Source organism: Mastomys coucha, unplaced genomic scaffold, assembly GCF_008632895.1.
Source record: "Mastomys coucha isolate ucsf_1 unplaced genomic scaffold, UCSF_Mcou_1 pScaffold20, whole genome shotgun sequence".
NCBI lineage: Eukaryota > Metazoa > Chordata > Mammalia > Rodentia > Muridae > Mastomys > Mastomys coucha.
The window spans coordinates 28,385,012-28,409,946 of NW_022196903.1; the positions used below are offsets into that span (position 1 = coordinate 28,385,012).

Genomic DNA, 24,935 nt, shown 5'->3' on the forward strand with positions numbered 1-24,935 from the left:
ATACTTGGGGCAAACCCCTCCCCCAAACTACGTCAGTATAACAGTCCAATCAGAAACTTCCTTCTTGCAAAGGAGGTGGAGCTACTGAATGTAGCCGCTTCCACAATGCTGCGTTACTGTCCAGGCTTTGGGGAGGGAGACCACAAAGGATGATTCCTATTGCCAGAACTGGCAATTGACTACTTGACTTTTACAACTTTAAAATAAATTTCTACTCAAGAATATTATCATCCATGTGTATTGACTCAAGTTTATGAATCTAGCACACCATAAGCTGAAGCAAGGGGATCAAGAGTTGAATATAAGTCTAGGCTTCATACTTAATATACAGACTCAGAAATACACAGACACACATGCAGACACACAGATGGACACACAGACATACATGCACTTTTACCTAATTACTATTTGGGTAAAAAGGTAGTTAACATCATCTCAATTCACAGCTTATAAATACTTATGAGTCATTGATCCCAGTCAGAAGCCAGAACATATAGTCACTGGCCAATAGCATGCAGGCCAGAAATAATGAACAATTCAAATAACCATCAATCAGTAGAGAACATTTTGCGGAATAAAATTTTGCATGGAGAAAGAAAAACATTCTGTGTGCTAAACAGATCTACTCCCTCATCAAGTTTCATTCCCATTTTTGGTCATATATGTACTGAGTTGTAAGAAGAGACTAGTCTAGTTTCCCTGGCCTTAGGGATAGGAAATCAAAATGCTGGTGCCAGGTAAGAAACATGACTTCCAGCACAAAGCCAGAGTAGGAAAGCATTGCATATATGAATAAGGCATTGCTGTGTTTCTTCTCAAATTTTAACTTTTTGTTAAAATAATATGTTACTTCATATATATGTATATATGTATGTGTGTGTGTGTATGTGTGTATGTGTGTGTGTGCATATCTACTCTACTCATAATGACCTGTCCACTATGTGTCTTTGTCCATCTCCTACCTGTCAGTGGTACCCTTGCCCTAAATCGTCCCCCTTTTGCTTTGATGCTATGTGTATATACATGTTTGTATATATACATGAACACATATATTTAAATTTAGATTCCACATATGAGAGAAAAACAAAGTATTTGTTTTTACCCATGTGTTTCCTCTCTCTGGCTTATGTTGCAGGTAGCTTTAGTGCCCTTCTTCTGTCATGTAGTCCCTCATCTGGCTTTCTATCATATATATATATGTGCATATGCATATATATTGGTTGGATATTGATTTCACATGAGAGAACATGCATGATGCCTGTCTTTCTGTCTTATCTCATGATGATATCCAGGTCCATTTATTTTAATTTTTATAGTAAAGTTTCATTCTTTTGAATAAATGCTCATTTTGCCAGAAAAGTGTATCAGTTGCTTGCTTCTTACTAAGGTCATTAGGCAATATCCTGGTCAGCACAGTAATTCCTCAGAAAAAAATAGAATGGTACAGTGCAGAATCTGACAGTGTTTCCACACATTAGAATTATGTGGATAGGATTTTGTTTTATTTGTAAATATCAATTTCTAGGTTTCTAGACTGAGGCAGGATTATGATTTTTTACCTTGTATTTGTAAACTGCCCAAGATGATTCTAATATACAACCAAGGCCAAAACCCAGGCAGGTAATGGAAAAGATCTAGCAGATAAAAATAAAGCTCTAAAATTGAATATGGCCTAACAGCTTTCAGTTGTACTGTCTATATCATTACTTTGTACTCCCAAGACTTCTCTAACACATCTGACAAGAAAAAAGTACAGAATCCACACAGGGCTTTGGAACCTCAAATGTGTGTTAACTGTAAAACACTTTACACTTGTTTAAGCAATCCTTTTCAAACAGTGTTTACTAAGAGAGAGATTTTGCAGACTCAATAAATCCTGAAGATCAGAAACTTATGACTGCTTGTACACAGTTGAGTAAAATCTATAATGAGTTTACAGAATTTCAACTTACCAGGACAAAAGTTGAAAACTTTGAAAAACGTTGTCTTTCAGCCATCAAGTGTTTGGCAGAAGGAATCTGTCAATCTGTACAGGTAAGGTTCAGGAATATGCAAATAAATGCATATTCAAAGTCACACTAACACCCCCTGAAGGTCTGCTTAGTAAAAATGAATAATGGCATTATGTTTACTAAATTTGTTCTTTGAAGATTTTGCATATGTAGATAATGTCATTAGATCTCTCTTACTGTCTCACACTCCGCCCACCATTCTCAACTACTCTTTCATCCCCACAGGTACCTTTCCCACATTCATGTATTTTATTTTGTGACCCATTGAGTTTAACCAGGGCCACCATGAGCCTATGGGTTGGTAGTTAGGCACTGAAGCAGGGTGGGCTCAGCATAGGATCTACATGTAAAGATCATAACTGCTACCCTTCCAGAAACCAACAGTAGTTAGTAGTTTTACAGAAAGGCATAATGCCTCTGTGCCCTGTCTGATACATAACTGGCAGACCATAGGGCCAAACTTGTGCAGGTTTAGTATAGGCAACCACAGATGCTGTCACAGCATGGTTGGAATGGCTATGTCATGCCATCAACTAATTCTGGTGGGCAGTCAAGAAATATGATAAAAATGTAATTGTTTGGGGGAATACCTGTGGCCTCCCTGACCACGAATTCATAAGGAAGTGCCCCACACCTGGCATTTGTATCAGTAGCTTTTAGGAGCCCTGTTATCTAGTCATAGAACACATCTTCCTTCTAACTTTTGATTTTTAACTTATTATTTAACCAGGATTATAAAATAGTAGGTCACATTTTTATTCAAGAAAGCATTTAGAGCTATGTGATAAAGCACTTACCTAACATAGATTATGCTCTGCGTTTGATCCTAGCACTTAGTAAACACCCATATGCAGTTGAACTCTTAGCAAGTAGACATTATTAAAAAGAGCACCCCAAAAGTGTGAGAATTAGATTACATCTCCTCCTGAAACGTTAAAAACATTTTGTCGTACACTGTCTCTCATTTTATCAACTCAGACCTCTCCCACGCATCAACCTCTATATAGCTCATCCTCAGTTACAAGCACAGTGTAGCCAATATACCATCTCCAACTCTAGTCTTCTTTCTCCCAGTTGGAAAGCATCTTACTCCTTATCATTTAGAAGTCAGCTTAGATGTCACCTCTTCACAGATGGCCCAGTGACCATTGCAGTTTAACGAAGACAGCTCCTAAGCAAGTCAGACAATGATTTGTTCTTCTACACTGCTTTCCCAAATTTTACCTTCTTCAAAGAAAATCATGGGCAAGGGACTTCACTCTAATCTCTGTACAAACTCAGTATCCCTATCACTTAACTAACTGTAAACTTTATGAAAGATGTCAGAAACTACCTTGGTCGTCACCATGGCTCCAGCAAGTAAAAAGTCATATGGTACAAAGTAATTCCTTGATAAATATTGTTTTCCAACTATTTAAATATGTGTCCAAATGTAGACAAAGTCAAGAACAAGAAAGCCTGGAGTTCCTTATACTCCTGTCTGTAATTAAGGTCTCCCTCCCTTATACTGAAAATTCCTTTGTTCAGCCAGTCTGACTTTATGTTTGCCTTCTCCTAAATAACCCTTCAGGTGGAGCTACTGGCCCTCCTGAATCTGAGACTAAGCTACATCTTGTTCTTAAGAAGACTTGGTTCTCACTCAGCTTTGGCCCCAGTCCTCAAAACCTAAGAGAAGATAAAGTCCTCATAATTTCCTAAACTAAAATGTACCTGAGATCTGTCACTAAAGCTTGGTCCTAGTATTATGTCCAAAATAAGCACTAGGGTCTGTCCCTCGCCGACTGCAGGATTGTTTTACAGTTTGTACTTTTCATGCATAGAGGGCCTCACCTTGCTTTACCAACACATTCCTCCTTGAGGAGGCACTGTTCAGCTGACCTTCTTGGAAACAGAAAAGAGAAGTACGGGGATTCAGGTACTCTGAGTAATTTTTGCCTTCTATCAAGCCAAGATGTTTAAACTTTGCTAAAAGTCATTCATGTCAACTGATGATACCACTATGCACAGAATGAACAGGCAGTGAGACCTACAGAACAACAGAAACAAACAGTTGGTCAGGGACTATTGGATTCTCTATCCTTCTGACTGTAGATAGGAAGTGTCATACAGGGTTTATGAGATTTGAATTTCCAGTACAGATTGAGTGACAACAAGCATGGGAACAAGTTTTGCCTTTATACCTGATTTCTAGTTTCATCAAGGGTTACTCAGCTGCTGTCTAGTAAACAAAGATATGAAAATTTTACACTACATATAAAAGCTTTATTAAGAGGTTTGTGCCTGTTGTTCATTTAGCCTATGGGTCAGAGCCTCTCTAAGTTCTCCTTAGTCCTCAACTGAAAAATACAGCTTTGCATCTAATATTATATATAGCCCCTTTGCTAGGAATAGGCTCCATAGCTATATCTATGCCTGAGATCTAAGAAAATACAGAACTGTAGAAGAAAATGTGAGGCTACAGCACTAATGAAGTCAAGCCAACACCATCTAAATGGGCTTAAGTCTCATCCCTTGCTTCTCAATACTTCCTTCACAATCTCTGGTGCCACAAAGGTAGCATTTCCACTATTGTCCTATTGGTCTGGGTTTGTTGTTTGTTTGGTTTGATTTGGTTAACTTGACATAAACTAAATTCACCTGGGAAGAAGGACCCTCAAGGAATTGCCTGGATCAAGTTGCTAGGTGGGCATGTCTGTGGAACATTTATTTCTGCATGATTGATGTGGGAGGGCCCAACTCACTATGGGTGGTGCAGTCTCTGGGAAAGTGGTCCTTGCTTGTATTAGACTAGCCAATAGTCAGTGTCCTTCTGTAGTCTCTGGTTAATATCCAGCTTCCAGCTTCCTGCGCTTGACCTGATTTCCTGTATGACAACTGTAACCTCTAAGCTGAAATAAACCTGGTAACTTCCCAAGTTGTCTTTCATCAGCGTTTTATCATAGAAACTGAAAAAGAGACTGAGACCCTTCTTTTTGGTCCAGGGCATGCTTTGGGTTAACATTATCAACTCCACTAGACTCCTACTACCTCAAACTCCAATACATTTACATAAATTCATGTCTTTTTCTTGTTGTTGTTGCCACAAATTGTGACAGCGCCTTCAGTCACACAACCTGATTGATTACTCAGTCAAGTTTGATTTTCCCCCTTCTCCAATGTCTAGCAAATCTTCAAATTCCCCAAATACCTTGCCTTACTTATCAAAATCCTTCTATTTCCTTCTTTCTTACTTACTTTCTTAATGATCCCAATCCTGGATTATAAATAAATCTCTCTATTCTAGATTCTTTTCTTCAGATTACAAATAGACACAAATAACAGCCACTCCACACTGCCTCTTGATCGCCTCACCACACTCAGTAAACTGAGGAATCCTTTCATCCTGTTCCCTGGCTCTTTAGCCCAGTGTCACCAGGAAGCAAAACATGTCATCATTGTTTATATATCATACTGTCTATTATATTCCCCTGTGGCTAGGAGTCTCCGCTATGGTCTCTCCATATCCTCTCAGGAGCCTCCTCTGTTTCAGGTCTCTGGTTTGTCCTAGAGATGCCTCCCCCCATTTCCCTTCTCCCTTCTTTCTCCCAGCCCCCTTTTCTGTTTTATTCTTAACATTTCCACTCAAAATAAGGAAGATATCCTCATTCTCATTCATCATCTCCGTCCCTTTCCAGTCCTGCTGTCCCTCTCACGTTGCCTTTGTCTGTGTCCCTTCTCACTCCTTACAATGTTATCCCATGTCTGAAAATTGTTTGTGCCTTCTAGTTTATGTGATATCAATTATTACTAACCCTGTGCCTTTATGGTGATTTTTCTTTTTTTCTGTTACAATGGGGATGTTTTGTTTTGTTTTGTTTTATTGGCAGTACCTTTTTAACTTTCCCTGGTTCCCTTTAATCTTTTACCAATGACTTTCTCTGAGCCAGTTTTCCCTTGAAAGGTTTCCTTTACTGTTGCAAGAGGCCATTTGTTTTATGTGCTGCCTTGGCTGTCAGGATTTATTGAGAACTTCTTGCTTCTAGTTTGTTGCAGTTACACACCCTAACCCGTTTCTTTTTTCTTGTTTATTCCCTCTCATAGAACAACTCTATCCAGACCTACTGTTTGGCCACTGTTGTAATAGGAGGATTTCTTCTTATCCTGTTGCCTAAATGTCTGGGTGATAGTTAAATAAATAATTTCTTGAGTTTTACTCCTAGAAATCATTTCTTATACTTATATGGAAAAACAATGAATATTCAAATAAAAAATCAGTTTTCATGATTGCTTTTTTAAAAAATCTATGTTATTTTGCAAAAGGTAATTGTATTCTGTCTTCTGTACTCTTTTGGTTTCAAGTAACTGCTTTAGTTTGAACTGCTGTTCTAATGGACATGGACAATGGTGTTTGGATGAAGAGGAAAGTAAGCTAGGAGGGCCAGCAGCCTCTCACCCCCGTGTCACTGTGGTCCAGAATGTAGTTCAGCATTACTTCCTTGAAGTGTAGGAAAAGAAGGGGAAAGGCTTTCTTTACCTTTTCTCTGTAAGCAGGTGACGTTTCCTTGGAGCAGCATCATAAAATCTTTATGTGAAGCTTAACTCTCTTCCATCAGCCTTGAACGTAGTGGGAATTCATTAAACATTCTTGCAGTGGCAGTGTTTGGATCTAAATTTTGGCATTGTGAGTTGTTTTTATGTCTTTTTCATTTATAAGTCCTTTAATGGGTATGTGTGTGAGATTGTGGGGAACTACTCATCAAATTACATCTTAACATTTAAACTTTCTTTATTTTTGCTTATAGATTGCCTATTAAGTTATAAGTAGGAAGAATATCTTCCTTTATCTTATTTTTCTTAATTACAAATGGGATTTTAAAATTTACATATATATGGTAAACATGGACCAACATATTTCTGAAGTCAGAAAATTTATTAATCTTTTGTATTAATATACAAAAATTATATAATCAAATGATTTTATGTATTTCATATGTTCTGGATATTTAATATTTTCACTTTTCTATTTGTATATTTCCTTCACCTCCATTCCTAGACATGAATTATTTATACTTAAAACATTGTATGTATTTGGGTATTTTATCAGCATGTATGTTTGCACCGTGTGTGTTCTTGTACCCACAATGGCCAAAAGAGGCCAATAGATTTTGTGGAGCAGGAGTCAGTTGTGAGCCACCAACTGGGTGCTGGGAATTAAACCTGGACCCTCTGGAAGAGCAGCCAGTACACTTATCTGCTGAGCTCTTTCTACAGCTACTATCCTTGTTTAAGTACTGCCACCAGAAAAAGAATTTTATGGAAGCTTGGAGATTTCAGCGTTAGATGGTTATTTAGCTCTGGTTTGAGTCTTAGCTTCACTTTTCAGAAAGTGTGTGTGTAGTAGGAGAGGCAGGACTTTAGACTTGTCATCTGCACTGCTATCCTAGGAATAGATGAAATGGTTCTCTGATGCTGATGTTTGTTCAGTAATATTCCTGGCATGGTGCTAGCTTCCAGTTATTAGTGTAAACTTGTAGTTCATAACTTATTGACTTATGGAAAGAGGTTAGTTATTTCGAGTGAAATGTCAGTATGCTGTAAAAGATAGAGAGTTGTATTTTTTGGCTATTACCTTCTTAATGAAAATTTTTGATTGAGATAAAAACTATGGAGCCAAGTTTATGATTTAAATCACTGCTTAGTAGTGTTAGCATTACTGACATGATTTTTGCCTCTGTCTTCCTCCCTGAGAGGAGTTGAGGTGGTTGTCATCCTGATGTTCTGATTAGCTTTTCTGATGAAAAAAAGTATAGGAGAAGCCAAAGACAGGACAAAGAAGAATGAAATCATTGGAAGAGATAGAAAACTGGCTCCCACAGCAATATTATCAGCACATATCTCATGTGACATTAAAAAGATGACTGATATTTTTAGGTAATTTTGGTTGTGAGCAACTTTGTACTTTAGGCTGTAGAAATAGAGGGATGGTTCTGTGTTGGTAATACAAAGTAGTAAATATATCTGAGGAGAAATCTGATGAGCAGATTGGAGCAATCTACAGCTTAGGCTTCTAGAAAAGAATCTTCTATCTATACCATTCATCTTTATATCTCACTCAACTTTCTGCCCATTGTTTCTATTCAGAATTATTAGTGCTCATCCATTCTTGATAGGCTTTTGTATAAAAGTTATTTCTAGATTTGAATTATTTATAATTAAAATATTGTGTTGTATATATGTATGTATGTATGTATGCATGCATGTATGTATGTATTTTGTCAGTGTGTATGTTTGCACTATGTGTGTTCCTTGTTTCCACAATGGCCAGAAGAGGTCTTTACCTAGGTTATTTTGATTCTTCCTTATTGTGTTTTATTGATAGGTTCCGATGGTAAGGAATATACCCTGTGGAAACATGTTCTTAGTAATAATGACAGAATAGCCAACAAAATGTTACATTTGCGAACTACTAACCTTCCTGTTTACTATCAACAAATGAGCAATAGTGGACATTTGAGAGATACCTTTTAAAATTCTTCTATGTGAGGTTAGTTGTTCACTTCTATGGTCCATTTCTATTCCCCCCTCCTCCATTAAATTGTCTTATAATGGCATCACCAGTTGTTCATCAATCTTTCCGATATGTAAAGTCTGCTGTGTCCGTCCTCTGTCAATCTGTAAGCTTATCATGACTTATATACATGGATAGGATTGTTACCTTTCCTGGAAGGAGAATAAGCCATAAATATGAACAAGGCTTTAAAAAAGCCCAACATAAATCACTAAGAAAATTCTGTAGTCAACCATGAGACTACAAAAATCACTGTGAAATATAAATAATGCAACAGGGTTACAGAAATCATTTTCTGTGAAAGCAACAGTATGTTGCCACTTCCTCTAGTAAGGATCAGTTATTTTAATATTATTGGTTGACAAGATTGTACATGGAATACCATATAGTAGAAATTTGCGTAGTAAAAGTTCTTGGAGAAAATTCATAATACGGAGCACTGATGCTTACTCTAACTAGCAGAGATTGCATGCAGTCTGCATTGCTGTGATATGATCAAGATAAATCTATCACTTGCTAATTGTAATGTTATGCATATATGTATATACATGTTTAAATTATATATACATATAAATTCCTTTCCTGGTAAGGTCTATTTTGTATAGTTCAGGCTGCCTTCAAACTTGCTATGTAGTCAGGTTGGCCTCAAATGTGTCATCTTCCTACTTCAGACTTAAGGTCCTGTGCTTATAGTCAATGAACTCTATGGCTAGCTTCCTCTTTCTAATTGGTCTTGGTTGATAGTATATAGATTTTAAACTCTTCAAAAATCAAAATCTTTATTGAATTTTTCATACCTTTTCTTTGATTGAGTTGAAGTTGTGTTCCCCCTTAAGGTAGTGGTGACTTTGTGGTATTTGCATATAAAAAACCTATACAGTTTTCTTAAGCATTCATTTATTTATTTTTCTGTTGTTTGTATTTGAGAAATATTTTCTTGGGAAATTAACTTTGAATAGATCTTTATATGCTGTCTAGTATGTTGCAAAGAGAATAAATAGTCTTTATTAAAGCTATTCTATTACCTCTTGGATAGCAATCATAACATTCTTGTTGAAAATTTTGATTGTAATGTTCAATTTTAATACAGTTGAAAAGTTATGTGTTTGGTATATCAGTTTATTTTGAAATCAGGATGATTTTCCTTATTAAAGTACCTTATTCATGACATTTTGATTGAACAACTTCTCTTAATATTGGTCATAAAGCACAAGTATAGGAACACAGGATTTATTCTTTGATAACTTGTGGACCTACATCAAACTAATCCATTTTAAGTAACATTGGTATTTCACAATAATGTATGATTAGTTCATGGTTCTATGATTCAGACTATTTTCAAATCTCATTCTTAAAGGAAACCAGCATAGGCCATTATTATACGTCCACTGTAACTTCCACGTGACCACTCAAAGTCTCCAAGTATTCAGTTTCTAAGAGAGTGGGAAATGTTGTTTAAAACTGGAAATATTTTCCATGTTTAAACAACTATTTTATTTTTCTTGCATTTTCAATATATTACTTTTTAGTAGTTTCTCACCTTTTATCATAAAGCTAAAGTTATGATTGATAAAATCCCCATTTAGAACAGAACATATTTCTAATGTCAACCTGTGACATAATAAGAAAACATATTTTTAATTTCTACCTTTGGACCTGTAGAACCTCTGTTATTACAGTGAGTTCTGAGCTACTTTGTAGCTATTCCAGAGTTGGAATCTGGATTGTTTTTTTTTTTTTTTATTAGATATTTTCTTTATTTATATGTAAATTCCTCCTTTCACAGTTTCCCCTCCAAAAAAACAAAGAAACAAACAAAAACAACAAAAACAAACCCCTGTTGCCTCCCCCCTCCCCATGCCTGCCATCCCACCCTCTCTCACTTATTGGCCCTGGCATTCCCCTATACTGGGGCACAGAACCTTCACAGGGCCGAAGTCCTCTCCTCTTATTGATGATCGAATTTGCAATCCTCTACTATACACATGCTACCAGAACAATCAGACCCCTCCATGTGCAGTCCTTGACAGAAAGCTTAAGGAACTGTATAAATGAAGTTCCACTGGCTCCTTTAAATGGTGTAGACAGTCTTTTTGAACTGAATCATAGATGTGCCTTTCAAGTTCATGTATCTTAGATATCTTAGATCACAAGGTGAAACATATAATAAATGGTTTGTAGATCTGAGTCAAGTCTACCTTTGCATATAGGTGACAAATGAAAGTGCCTACTTCATAGAAAATACTCTCGAATCCCATTTCTATTAGTGAATGAGATTACAGGAATAGGTCATAGAAAAGAGAGACAGAGATAAGCACCAACACAATGGCTTGAGTCTGCTGCTGGAGTGGCCCTTGGGTTTTCCATGATCATTTGTGCAAGTTAACAGTGAAACAAAATGCCATCGTTCCTTTGAATAGAAGAGTCCTGAAGAGCTCTGAGCGCTTCACTTGTGTGTGTTTATTACCTGGTATACTACCATGCATATATGTTGCAGAATGGACAGAAATACCAGTGATGTATTGATTATTGTGGTTGGCCATGAGAGGAAATTGAAGTTGACTTAAAGGGAAATGAAATGTTTTTTTGTTTTGTTTTGTTTTTATTTTTTTAAATTAGTAAGGATCTGTAGAGTGAACTAGCTTGATTTGATGAGACAGCAAATTGCCAGTCTGATTAGAGGCCTGTTGTACATATTATATTGATGATTGATTAATAAAAGTTTTTTTCTTTAAAATATCAATTCCTGGGAATTTTATGTTCCCTACTCCTTTCTTTTTCTTTCTTCTCCCTTTCCTTAATTGAAGACCTGTCCTGATTGTCTATTTTGTTGGGTAAACCTAATTTTATAAAAAAAGATTCCAAGCTTGTGGTTTTCATCTACATAAAAGTATTTTTTTAGTTGATGGTGAAAACACACATACACACAGGCACACGCAGTGCATGTGCATACATGCACACACATGTACGCACATGATAAAGCTTGTTGTATGAGGGAAGAGATGGGGAGAAGAGAAGGGAAAAAAATGAACATGAAAGCCTTTTTACTTTTAGGCTCATATAAAGAGAATACGATTCTTCTCTAATGAGAAATTCTGTGTGCAGGCTAATGTAACATTGATCCAGGATATTCCAGTTGCTGTTGTTTCAAAAAGGATCTTTCTAGATAGAGTGGCAGTCCAGAGCACTCTGTTCTGCATAGACCTCATGCTGAGGGAAACCCTTCTGTCTGTGGATTGTATCTCAAAGCTTTATTGACCTTTGTGGAATTTCATGGTCCAACAGAAATCTCACCAACACTGTTCTCTAGTCATAGTAGCCATAGCTCCAGCCGGAATGCTAAGCGCTCAAACTTCATCAAACAAACAAATAAAACAGTGCTGTGAGAAGTTTGTGTTGAACAAACACAGAATTTTCTCAAACTTGTAGGAATGCAAGTGGAGAGTTGAAAGTATAGTTAGAGACAATAGAGTTTCTGAGGCTTTTTTTTTTTTTTTTTGCCATAAATGTTTACCTGGTTTAAGTTATACTTAATTTTCCTGGCTAGATTATGTAATGCAAATGTTTTTTGATTGCTTGAGTCCTTTATTTATTTTTTTTCTGGGGCAAAATCTTTCCATCTTATTATTGTATCAGCAGTTTCTGTACCTGTTTTCTATTCAGCTGGAGTACTGGAAAGTCGTATTAGAGATGGTGTGAGCACTTGCCTGGGGCATAGGATTCCGTTCATCCTGTTGCAGAACACAGGCCCTCAGAAACTGGGTGGTGTGTACTCCAAAGACATGATTTTGCTTTCAACTTTGATGACACTATAATTGATCAAATATATTCTTTCTAGGAATCATAAATTCTTCTTGGAGTTGGAGGAGATGTCATGTTCATTTGTCAACATGTCACTCCAGGGACACAGGTGCAGTGAATTTATGGGGAAGTGCCTTATGTTTCTCCAAATCATGTAAATATGAAACTGAAGAACGAAACACGTGGCTTTGAATTACTCCTCAGATGTAAAGCAATTAAAGTCTCTCTGTAGATGGCATTTCCATGTGATTCTTAGGGTTCCCTGTAGCATAGGTGAAGATCAGATGCAGGAGGACAGGAGAGGAAGTTTGGAGACTTGCAGATGTTTTCTTAAAAGAATGCTACAATACTATAGCGTTTCTTCTTTGGCAGAGAGAATATTCCACATTTTAGTCAAGTGCATGATTAACTTTGACATTTGGAAATAGAACTTCATACAAAAATAAGCTTGGTAGTTTTGCATGTTTAATTAAGATGTTTAGTTCTTGTCAAGGCTGATATTCCCCTCCCCCACCCGAAGGGCAATATATTCTCAACTTCTGAAATTTCAGAAACCTGTACTTAACCTTTAATCGTTATTCCATTTACATGGAAATCTGATTAACAACTTTTAAAGTTCATGAGCTCCTGGTAAATGCAATTAAGACCTTTTGGGGGTTTGCTATTAAGAGCTGGCATTTAAAGAAGACTAGGATCTGGCTACTGTTGCTGTCTTCTCTATAGCAGGATGTCTTAAGCAATTAGCAGAGAACATGGAGTACATGAATTGTACTGTACTGCTTCAGCGTTAACATGGTTGCTATTTAAATAGTTTGCTATCTTTTCCTTCTTTCTGACTTGCTTTCTACTATGAGCTTATTACAAAGTGGGAGCACAGTGCCAAGGCTAATTAGGTGGAGGTGCAGTGCTCTGCCGAAGGGCAAGTGCTAGGCATAGCCCCTCCTTCATGTAGTATTCTCTAGTCCTGTTTACAGCCATGCAGTCTTATGTTGTGAATGTTCACATTCATCATCTTTCTTTTTTTTTTTTTTTTGGTTTTTTGAGACAGGGTTTCTCTGTGTAGCCCAGGCTGTCCTGGAACTCACTCTGTAGACCAGGCTGGCCTTGAACTCAGAAATCCGCCTACCTCTGCCTCCCAAGTGCTGGGATTAAAGGTTTGTGCTACCACTGCCCTCATCATCCTTCTTTATTGAATTTCTACCTTTTCCCCATTGGATAAATTATTAGAAATGTATTCAGGTATACAACTATTTTCGAAACTCAGGAACTTCAGCTATTGCCCTTGAGTTAATAGGTGCAGGAGGGAGGAAAGTTGGTTGGTACAGGGGCATGTAATATAATTTATAGGCTGACATATGTGTTGATGGATGTAAGCAATTCCAAGAGGAAAGGGTTATACTGGGTCATATGCTGTCTATGAAGCACAATTTGTTTTTGTTTCACTTAGGAACATAATTCGTTCCCATTGATGAATGCATGTAAGTAATAAGGTATTTTATTCATGTCAGGCACTGCTTTTTAGTATTTAGAGATAAGTAAAATAATGAGGTCAGATATGAAGAGAGACAAGTTAGCAATATATATTGCATATAGCTATTCTTTAATACTTGAGCCTTCATATATTTCAGTATTGTGACATTTTTATGATCAGACATTGTTTTTGAGTAAGAGAGTAGAATAAAATAAGGAAGTAATAAAAAATAATGGTAGATGAGAATACATATCTAAAATAGTTAAATTTTACACCAGAATTATACATTCTCTATTTTTGGACCCTAGACTTTCTATCTGTACTATAAACTTTCTGTCTGTAGCTCATTTGATTGACCTTTTGATTTATTATCAACCTCATTTGTAACAGATAGATGAAATAATTTAGTTTTATGGTTTGAATTATCATGTAACTTCTTAGTATAAATAGTATATCTAACCATAAACCTAATATAGGTGTGAAATTTTATGTTGGAGGTGAATTCTTCTTGAAAATGTAAGCCTACAAGAAGTTTAGAGTGAGTGATTTTAATTGGGTTTTAATTACAAGAATTTTAAAATTATATTTGAGCTTTATATGAAATTGTGGTAATACAGAGTTTTAGGCAATGTGCTTTCTTATCAGGTTATATAAGGAGGTTAAGTGATAGTAAAAGTTAAATATCCAGCTGTAACTGGTTAACTGCCAGGTCTGAAAAAACATCTATGATTATTGATAGTGATCCTAGAAGTACTTAAAGTTACGGAAAAGGTTTTGTGGACGGGGGAACTGGTTGCTCCTATAGGAGCAGAAGAACTAGGTATCCAGGAAGATCTTCTCAGTTAGGGACAGTAGGCATATGTATTCAGAGCAGGGTATATAGGGACTTGATTCTGGATAAACCAATTCAGGTTTTCTTTGTGGATTCCTTTATTTATCTTGTATCCAGGTGCTATATTCTTAGTGCTTTCAAACTTCATTACTTCCCAGTCTTAACAGTGTTTCTCTCAAACCCCAATAGGACAATACTTAGCATACTTCCTAGCACTCTGTAGATACAAATAAATGTTAATTGAATCTGGATCTGTACCTGTTATTTCTGAGATCTCATTTTGAATGAATTATAAGCGATTTTTAATGTGTGTCAATAGTCACATGTTACAGATGACCAATATGAAAGAGTCTTTAGTAACTAAACTGCTAATTGAAAATGCTGGGTCTTAGGCACTTAATTGAATAAACTGTCTCTGGAGAGCAATTTGGCTCTTTTCCAAGATGCATTAACTCTTTGGGGTCATTAGGGTAGCACTTATCGCATTGGAGCAGAAATTTAATAAATGCTACTCCCATGATGTGAGTAAATTAATGTACCTGAGAAAGCCTGAAGTTTCACCATGGGTGCTGTAGCCCTACCCTGGGGAGCTCATCTGTGAATGTGGAACATCAGTGAGGAGCTGCCCTTTAGATTATATTACTTTCAATTTAGGTAACCGACTGCAAGCAGCTGCACTCCTTATGATGCCACGTTAGGTGTCAGAGATACAAAGAAAAGCTTCAGCTTGAACTGAGGGAAGGTATAAAAGCCCAGCAAACAGGTAACCGACAAAACAAAACACAGAAGAAAGAAAGCAAATCCCTGCAGGACAAAGCCTTGGAGAAACTCCATTGCTGCATAGGTTTTGACTGGAGTGAGATAGTTGTGCCCATAGTGAAGGCAGACATTAAGCTCCTGGAAGGCAGGATCTTCATGTCTCTACAGAAGTTTTCGATTTGTTATCACAATGTATCATCTAGGCAATATAGATGTATGCACACATATATGAACAAGTCTGCACATATATGTATGAACTATGAGCTAGATAAGCAAAAAGCTTTTTTAAAGTGCTATTTTCTTGAATATTTCATTTCATTGCCATGTGAATATGGAAAACTTAGTTCTGCCAGTAACCTAACATTAGGCAAATGGCCAGCCAGCCTCTTTTGGAAATATCTTACATTTGACTGTGAGGCTCTTGATGAATAATACTAATGTGTTCTACTCATTAAAGTGCTAGTGGCAAGATAATTAAAGGTAGTTGTTATTATACGACTAAGGAGAAGTCACATAAAAACACTGAAAACAAGATGGAGTTAATACTGCCACAAGAAGCCAAAATCTCAAAGCTCTTTTTCCTTACATATGGAAAGGGATCTTCCCCTTACATGTGGAGTCATTAATAATAAGCCTATAAATTTCATATTTAGTTTTAGAAAACTCTGTATGTATAACTACAAACTTCCCATAGATAATATGTTAAATAAGATTAAATGGTAAGTGAGGAGTTCATTCAGAATGATGTTACTAGCGTTTCAGGAATCTATAAATTTCAGAATTTTGTCACTCCATTACATCATGGAATTTCTAACTAACACAGCAGCAACTGCTAATCCAAGAGCACAATAGCAGAACTGTCTGCCTTCATTTCAATTTCTATATTCTTTAATGCTGTATTCATCCATGCTTCGTCAAGAGAACCACTCAGCATTCTAGGTCCTCAAATATATGTTGAATCATGGTCTCATTTGAAGATATATAGATTTCAACATTCTTTCCAATGAAGATATATAGATTTCAACATTCTTTCCAACTGTATCTTTGTGTTTCTTTGACACACCAAAGCCTTACAAGTTAAGTGTAAAACACTCATGAACTTTGGCATTTGTTTTTGAACTCTAAATTCATTAACTTTTAAAAAGTTTTCACTTTATAAAAGTATAAAGGAAATTAGTACCTGAAATAGGAAGGCATCCAGAGCCTCAGGAATGTGGCATTATCTTGTATAAATTTTCTTTGATAGACAAATTTTATGTTAAATGTAATGATCTTGGTTCCAGAGTTTTGATTTTTTTATGTCATTGATAAAATGGAAATAAACATAAACATATATATTTAAAATATGTATGTGCAGTTTGAAAGATACCCAGCATTACCTACCAAGATATAGAATAATCATGAAATTATATAATTTTATTATTTCATTTAATTTGATGCTTGGGATTGGACACATTCTACCAGTGATCTGTGCTCTGTGCTGCTAGTTACATTTTACTATCAAGCACCTGATGTTTGTGTCAAGATTTTTTCTTTTGCTTTTTTTTTTATTAGATATTTTCTTTATTTACATTTCAAATGTTATCCCCTTTCCTGGTTTCCCCTCCAGATACCTCCATCCCCCCCACCCCCTGCTTCTATGAGGGTGTTCCTCCACCTACCCTCCCAAGCACCTACTCACTCACTCCTGCCTCCCTGCCATGTCATTCCATATACTGGGGCATTGAGCCTTCACAGGACCAAGGGCCTCTCCTCCCATGATGCTCGACAAGGCCATCCTGTGCTACACATGGTGCTGGAGCCATGAGTCCCTCCATGTGTTCTGTCAAGGTTTTAGTTCAGAAGACCTCACTTACCCAATTCAGTCACATTTCCAGCAGTTTATGAACAGGAATATTTATAGTTTTTCTGTTCTGAGATATCTAAAAGGTACCTGTCCTATTTTTTTTTATCTTTTTATAAGGAAAATATTGTTTGATTTAAAAGAAAGTATTTTTAGTTAGGCACAAACAGGGTTGGAAACAGCATCAAACACAATGGAGCAAATGAGTGCCACAGCCATTTGGCCTATGGTCTAGATCATGCCTTTCCCTTTTGGGTTTTACTTGTTTTTATAGATTTGCATATTGGGGACTAATCAATATATTGGATTCGCTTTACTTCAGAGGCTGTCTTCAATTTGCATGTAGCAGCCTATTGTTAAAGATCTTATCACATGTTTTATACCTTAATTTAATCTATAAATAATGGTGTTTGTTATATGGCTCTATAACAGAAATAAATAAATAAATATAATATTATAAGAAACATAAAAATTAAGGGCTAACAGTATTGGGGAATTTTTGGTAACTACGTATCTAGCAATGTGGAAAATGTTGCTTTGAGTGTGTTCTGCAAATGAGTTGCTGAAGAGAAAATACTGGTACTACTCTTGGGAGGATTTATCTATTAGGGGTAAGGATGATCTATTCTAGGATTTCAGAAATGATAAGGCACATATATATATATATTCAGGGAATAATTGCAGTAGGAAGACTTGACTGGATATTGGGTTCACATTGCTGAGGGGAATACAGTACAATTCAAAGGAAATATATTTTGAACCCAGATGGATCTGTCACTGATGTTTGGAATAGTAAAAGCAGCCATGATTTGTTGAGGAAAATGGATGAACTGATTTGTTAGAGGGGACAGGAATGGCTATACATATAAAGAGGTAATAGGTACGTATTGATGAGGGCACATAAAAATGTATCAAATGACAGTTCTTTGGTCGAAGAATTGTGTTCGTAGATTTATCAGTTGGGACTGGGTACCACACATTCTCTAGTTCTCTACACTTGATCAGTTAAGGCTTTCTGTAATGATCCCTATCTGTTTCAAAGAGGAACTTCTGTGATGAGAGGTTATAACGAGACTAATTGTGGGAAAAAGGATAAATATTTAGCATGTTGTTAGGGATCATACTGGTTTAGTAAGGTAGTTGTTGTAGGTTCTCTTCCAAGATCCATTACTTCACTATCCTTGGGTAGTTGGTTAGCTTCCATTACTAGCCCCAAGATCATATATACATACACATACATACATATGATGTGTATAAATATATATACATACATACACATGCACACATATAGCTTACATTATACTGAAAGTTGTATTTATAGATTCAGGAATTTATATCATTATATCACATTCACATTCATATACAGAACAAGGGGGCACCTAGGAAGTGTTAGGGGAGAAAAGGGAAGGTTGAAAATGGTTTAACTATATTATAATTAAAAAATTATTAAAGCAGTACTTCATTTAAAACTAGTAGGTGAGGATAAAAAATGTGTAAAAATAAAATGTCAACTGAAGAAATAGCTGCTTGTGTCTGAAAATAATTTAAGTTTTAGCAAATTTGATTTTACCATTGTTATGTGAGTAAAGTTAAGTCAAGCATACACTTACACATGTGAGAATATAATTTGTAAGAGACATCAGCAATAAACCATATCATGCCAAAGGAAACAAGGGATATGAAGGCTACTTTTAGAACTTTGGAACCCAAAGGCACAAAGGAATTAAAGATTACAGATAGCACATAATGACCAAAAATAAATTTTGTCGAGGAGATGGAAGTAGAATCTGTTTAAAGATAGTGATAAGCTGGTGTAGAAAAGTAGCCCAACAAATGGAGCTGCAGGGCAATAATTCAGGGATGTTACTGATGTGGGGAAAGCAACACTGATCTTAAGATACCTGGGTTTGGGAATGCTTGTTAGTCATGCCCTGCTTGGTCAGTGATTTATTGTGCAAGGCCAGCTATTCAGTCCTGCGACATTAAGTAATGCCTTACAATTGCTTGGTTTAGTGTAACTTTATTTTTTACCAGGAGCCTATCCTCTGTTGGTGTTAAGTCCAACAGTCGACACTGTAAAGATCTTTCTATGTGGTATCGCTTTGGAATTACTTTTGAGTTTTCTAGTTTTCTGTTGATCACGTATAGTATAGCCGAGTTTCCTTCTAGCAGCTCTTAGTCCTCAGCTTGATCAAGTTCCTCAGTTGACTTGTAAATGGAGACTCAAATCAGTGTCTCCCGCACACTAGATAGTTGAGTGATACTTATCAGAAATGATATTGGTTACTATATTGTTTTATGCACTTGGTGGGTAGTACTCCAACAGTCCCTAAAGTAAGTAAATCATTTCCCTACTCTGTTACAATATTTTATGGTTTTCCTGCACAACTTTTATTAAAAGGAAGCTGTTGATACCTATGGTACTGTTCTTAAAAAGTGTTTGAACGTGCAGCTCTGTGGAACATTCTGTTCATGAATGTTCATGATTTGGAGTCATTTGGACCAGGTTGAAATTGGGCCATTTGCAGTTTTAAGACCTAATATAAATTCTACATCTTCAACCACGAAGTATAGTAAGAAATTCAGACTTCATAGTTTTGAGACTCAGAGACTGCTAATGTTTAAAAACCATCTGATGCTTAAATACTGAGTAGTATGGCTGCTTGTGGCAGAGGCGTAGTCACCCTCAGACCTACTAAATGATGTTCACAGGCTTCAGAAGTGCTTTCTGGTGGTGTTGATATGTAAAATAGGTTACTGTTCAGTGAGTGACGAAATCATCAGATGAGACCTTGACTCTCTGAAAAGCATTTCCTTGACCCATAGATAGGTTTTTTGTTTTTTGGTTTTTTTTAATGATATAAACCAGTTCAACAGCATCAGCATTATTAGGTATTCTTATAGAACAATTATGCTTCCTGTTCCAAATTTCTATTTTTTCATGGATGTGTTTAGAATTCTGGCAACCATAGTTGATCCTAGCACAGGCTCCAATCCTTGTGGCTTTGTAGTGAGTTGATGTTATAAGGCGCATCTTTTGGAAGTAGGTAACCACAAAAACAGTTGCTTTTTCCCCCCTTCTTATTTCAAGGTAAATGGCAGCTCTAGTAAGCCTTTGCAGGTCAGGAGTACCTTACTCAGCCCACTTCCTAGGCCTTCCTTGATAGACTTGCTGTCATGCTCATATATAGTGCTGACAGAATGAAGGGTCACAGCATGGACCCTGCTATTAGTTCACAAGGGACTACTTTGCTTCTGAACCTCTCTGAACCCACAACCTAATACATCTAAACAGATAATGCCTTGCCTAGAGCACAGTAAGTGTTCAGTAAATATTAGACCATTGCCGATAATGCTGCTGTACTTTGGAATAATGAGGATTACATGCTAAGTAAAGAGGAATTTTGAGGAATTCACTCAGCATGCTACCTGCCATGTTCCAATGCCTATAAACTCATGTTCTTTGTGAATCGCTAATAGGGATATTATTTTATGGCTGTAATAAAGCTTTTCTTATACTTTTGAATAGAAGAATGAATATCTAGGTTAATATATTCTGAAAGTCTGGGATGAGGTTTTAGATATATTTGTACAATAAATTCAACTCCTCATTGTGCTGTACAGATGCTGTTGACTGAATACTTGGATATGAAGAACACACGCACTGCCTCAGAGCCATCAGCTCAACTAAGCTATGCCAGTACTGGACGAGAGTTCGCAGCCTTTTTTGCCAAGAAGAAACCACAAAGGCCAAAGAATTCCCTTTTCAAGTAGGTATCACAGTGTGGAGAGCTAGCACGCTGTGCTGAGCCAGCTCTCAGGGGCAGGGAGTTCTCTGCATTCACAGCCACACATCTACTATCTGAAACAGCCTTGGAGCAATTTATAGGAAGTGAACATATTTCATATCCTGTTGTTGCCTTCTGTCAGGTAAAGTGTCTGTTTTGGAATGGTTATCAGGCTATCTATAACTCTGAGTACACTTTTAAAGCTTCTTTTTGGGAGTTGTATACAAAATCAAGAAAAGTGAAACTTTCCAAGTATTTCTGGAGAATTGTATATGAAATTAAAGGAAATGAAATATGTTATCCTTTGAAAGGCTCTAGTGCCAAAACATAACCTTTGTTTTTTAATACAGGAACAATCCAAAAGTTTTTAATTTTTTCTTAATTACCATCTTAGTGAATTTTGTCAAGCTACGTGCTCAGAATGTGCAGCTCTTGGTGACAGTTAATAGTTAATAAATCTGATGCTAGTAATACTGATAGCTGGTGCTGATTGAATACTTTCTATGTACAAGATTTTATGCATGGGGTGAGTTTATCAAAATTATTCCAATCAAGGAATTTAATTTGATATTAACCAAATTTTAGCAACTGTAAGCAGTGGAACCTAATCTTTATTCCTTACTAAGTACTACAAATTCAAAAGTCCTCATAAACAAAAATTGACATATCAGAAAAATTAAGTAAGTTCTGTAACGTGATAGAGCCAGTAAGTGGTTTTGAGGATACAGAAAAGGAGAGAGAAACTTCCCCTCCTGAAATCTAGTTCATGTCTCTAGCTGGTTGAGAGTAAAAAGCCTTAACACAACTGACAAATCACAGTGGCCTGCAGAGACAGTTTCTGTTTCCCAAAGATGCTCAAATAAAGACATGAAAAAGAACACACAAACTATACTTGCCGAGGGTTCATATGTTCATGATCTTTTAGCATAACAATATCCATATTCTGTTTCATCTCCCAATCTGAATGGTGATCTTCAGAAGCCATCATACAATTTTATTTCTAAAAAGGGAAAAAATTAAAAGAAATAAGCACATGGTATATTTCATTTCATATTTTTATTTAGTTTTTAAACTTTTGAATCTTTGAACTTGATTATAAATTATATTTTTGTAGCAGTATAACTTCAAAAGCCACAAGAACATATATATGATTATGTATACACTTGAGCATGCTACCCATAACCCTTTGCTCTATACACTTGTTCATTCTGTGATACATATTAAGATTAAAAACACGGTGGGGAGGAAGGGTCTCTCTCTCTCTCTGAGCTTCTCAGCCAACTTTTTAATATAGTACAGGTCTACTTGCCTAAGAATGGTGATACCCACTGTGGGCTGGACCTTTCTACACCAATTAGCACTTAAAACATATGGCCATTTGCTCAAGGCTATTCTTTCTTGATGTTCTCCTTTTCTAGGTTTGTGTCATGTTGACAGCAAGGACTAAGCAGTACAACTTTCTAAACTCCTTCAGAAAACAGGCTCAGGGCTTTCACACGTCATGCTCTCAGCCATCACTGTCTTTGCCCCAGACCATGTGCACACGTTAAGTCATTCAATGTAGGCTAAATTGTGGGATGGGGTAGGGATGAGAAATGGGGGGGGAGCCCCTAATTGTTAGAAATTAAAAATGCTAAATAATTCTGATACATTTATTATTATTGTGCAGAAATAAAACTCATTATCGTCCCAGGTTTCGACAGTTAAACAGATCTGCTCACTTTTAACTTGGTTCCACTTTTAATGAGCCATGCAGGCCTGAGTAGGTCTCATGTGTGAGCTTGCTTCAGTGGCTTTGGCTATCAAATAAGAAGGTGAGACTAAAGAATCTCTCATGCCTCTTTTGCTCTAAAATTATCTCAGTGTATGACTTGTTGCAAGCATAAAGGGAATTCATGAATAGCAAGTCTATCAAGTCATAAAGGACTCAGATTGTGGAGAGCTGTAATCTGTTTCTATCGAGTCTGTGAAGGATTTTATTACCCTCTTTAATTGCCCTTAGCCAAGGTTAATTGTGTTTAAGTTCTCTTTTATTGTATAACATTTACTTCTTTATTCTTTGCTTGAGAGTTTGTTTTTTCCTTTGCTATCTCTGATCAATAGCTGTCAGCGTGCTTTTTGGAGGTCAGTGGCTTCTTTTCTGCACTTGACTGGCAGGTGGCACTTTTGAAGTACTGTGCACTTTGCCTTTCTTCTGGCTCTTTGTGCCTCTTAGTTCTTGGTAGGGTGGGGAAAGTGGATCAAGTAACTGAATATTTCCTTCATAGGCACATACTCATCCTGGTATTCATCCTCCTTGTCAAGGACTGAATAAAAGGGACATGATTAAGAAAATGATGCTCCATTCTTATTGCTGCCAGTCACTGAGTCCATGGTCTCTGTTGCTTTCTCCCTATGTTGTTGACCCTTTACAGGCAAAATTCTTAGAAGGATTCCTTCTTTTGTCAGCTTCTTATCCTGGCTTTGAAAGTCTCAGCTAAGAAATGGAATCTGTTATTCATCAAAGGATTTGCTATTTGATATAGTCATAATTTTACTTGGTTTTATTTATACTGGTAAGCTATTCTTTATGACTGATTTGTTTTGTGTTCCTTGTTTTATCTTTTAGATACCCATTCTTTACAATAGGTCCATTTCCTATGGTTCTGACCTTTGTAAACAATTCCTGGAGAATACTTAAATGGTGCTATAGGGTGGCTAAAAACTAGCAGCCATTTGGAAACAGTCATTTTAGACAGATAGAGACCAGTGATGCCTTTCTTCTTTGATTTCAGTGGTCTTTTTTAGAATCCTCTGTGCATTCATCTTTTACTTCATCAATTCAGGAAGAAAACTGCTCTGAAGAACATTATGTCTGCTGAGGCAGTGGTTAGGCAGTGATGGGTTTTGATTTGGGAAATAGCATAATTAGAATGACTTTGTAGGATACTCTTGTTGCTGTAGATGCGGCCATGCTGTAAGATGACAATGGTGACAATGGTGATGGTGATCTGAAGGTAACTGGAAGCACAGGAGGTCATAATTATTCTAGGTGAAACAAGTAATGAGGAAAAGATCCAAAAACTGCAGAGGAACACTAGCAGGGATGTTATTTATAAAGCAAGGTTTGGGTAACTATCTCGGGGCTTTTCATGTTGTAGTCAAATGTCATAATAGTTATTCACCAGGGAATGTTATGCAGACCAGAGTAGAATAGGATTTTTTGGGGGAGCATAGAGATGGATGGCAACTATGTGGCCTAAGCATGTGGTACTCTGTGTTGTCTTTTAGGTTTGAATCATCTTCCCATGCTATCAGTATGAGTGCCTATCTCCGAGAACAGAGAAGGGAGCTCTACAGTCGGAGTGGAGAACTTCAAGGTAAGTGGTGGGACTTCTCAAGAAGACAGTTCTGGATCTAGAGAATGCAGTCTGCATTCACAAAGTTCTTTTTAGACAACAAATTCTAGTGAATTGTTAGTCCTTTTCCATTATCATCTTTATCATCCCTCAACATCTGCTTTCAAGCTTCTAAAACTAATGCTAAAACTAAAGAATGCCTTGCCATTGAGGTGGAAATGCTAAGCAGATGTATTGATGATAGCCTGAGTCCAGGCACATTTAAATAAAATGCTATTCTTATGTTGGCCACTATGGTTGTCCTTTTGTTTATTATTTTTAAAGTCTTCTGGAGTAGGGCAGGTGGAAAAGGGGAGACTCAGCCTCTGTCATGAAAAGAGTTCACGGATGCTTCTGGATAGTGTGGTTTAAGCATTGTAAATTGATACATAGGATACTTGGAACCCAATTGTGGTTACTAACAAGTTTAATTTGCAGACAATAATACTTTTAAAATAAATTGTAATATAAAAATAAGATTTGAGGCAATGATATCACTTTTTGT

The 24,935-nt window shown here is 36.6% G+C and overlaps 1 protein-coding gene across 2 annotated transcripts in view; it reads left to right on the plus strand.

Moving 5' to 3' along the window:
• Exoc4 (exocyst complex component 4) overlaps positions 1-24,935 on the plus strand; it is a 750,249-nt gene that overhangs the window by 172,078 nt on the left and 553,236 nt on the right. For both annotated transcript variants that reach the window (XM_031381454.1, XM_031381455.1), the window contains exons 8-9: positions 20,890-21,035; positions 24,324-24,412. In XM_031381454.1, coding sequence (XP_031237314.1) covers positions 20,890-21,035; positions 24,324-24,412 — 235 coding nt within the window. The remainder of the gene's footprint in view (positions 1-20,889; positions 21,036-24,323; positions 24,413-24,935) is intronic.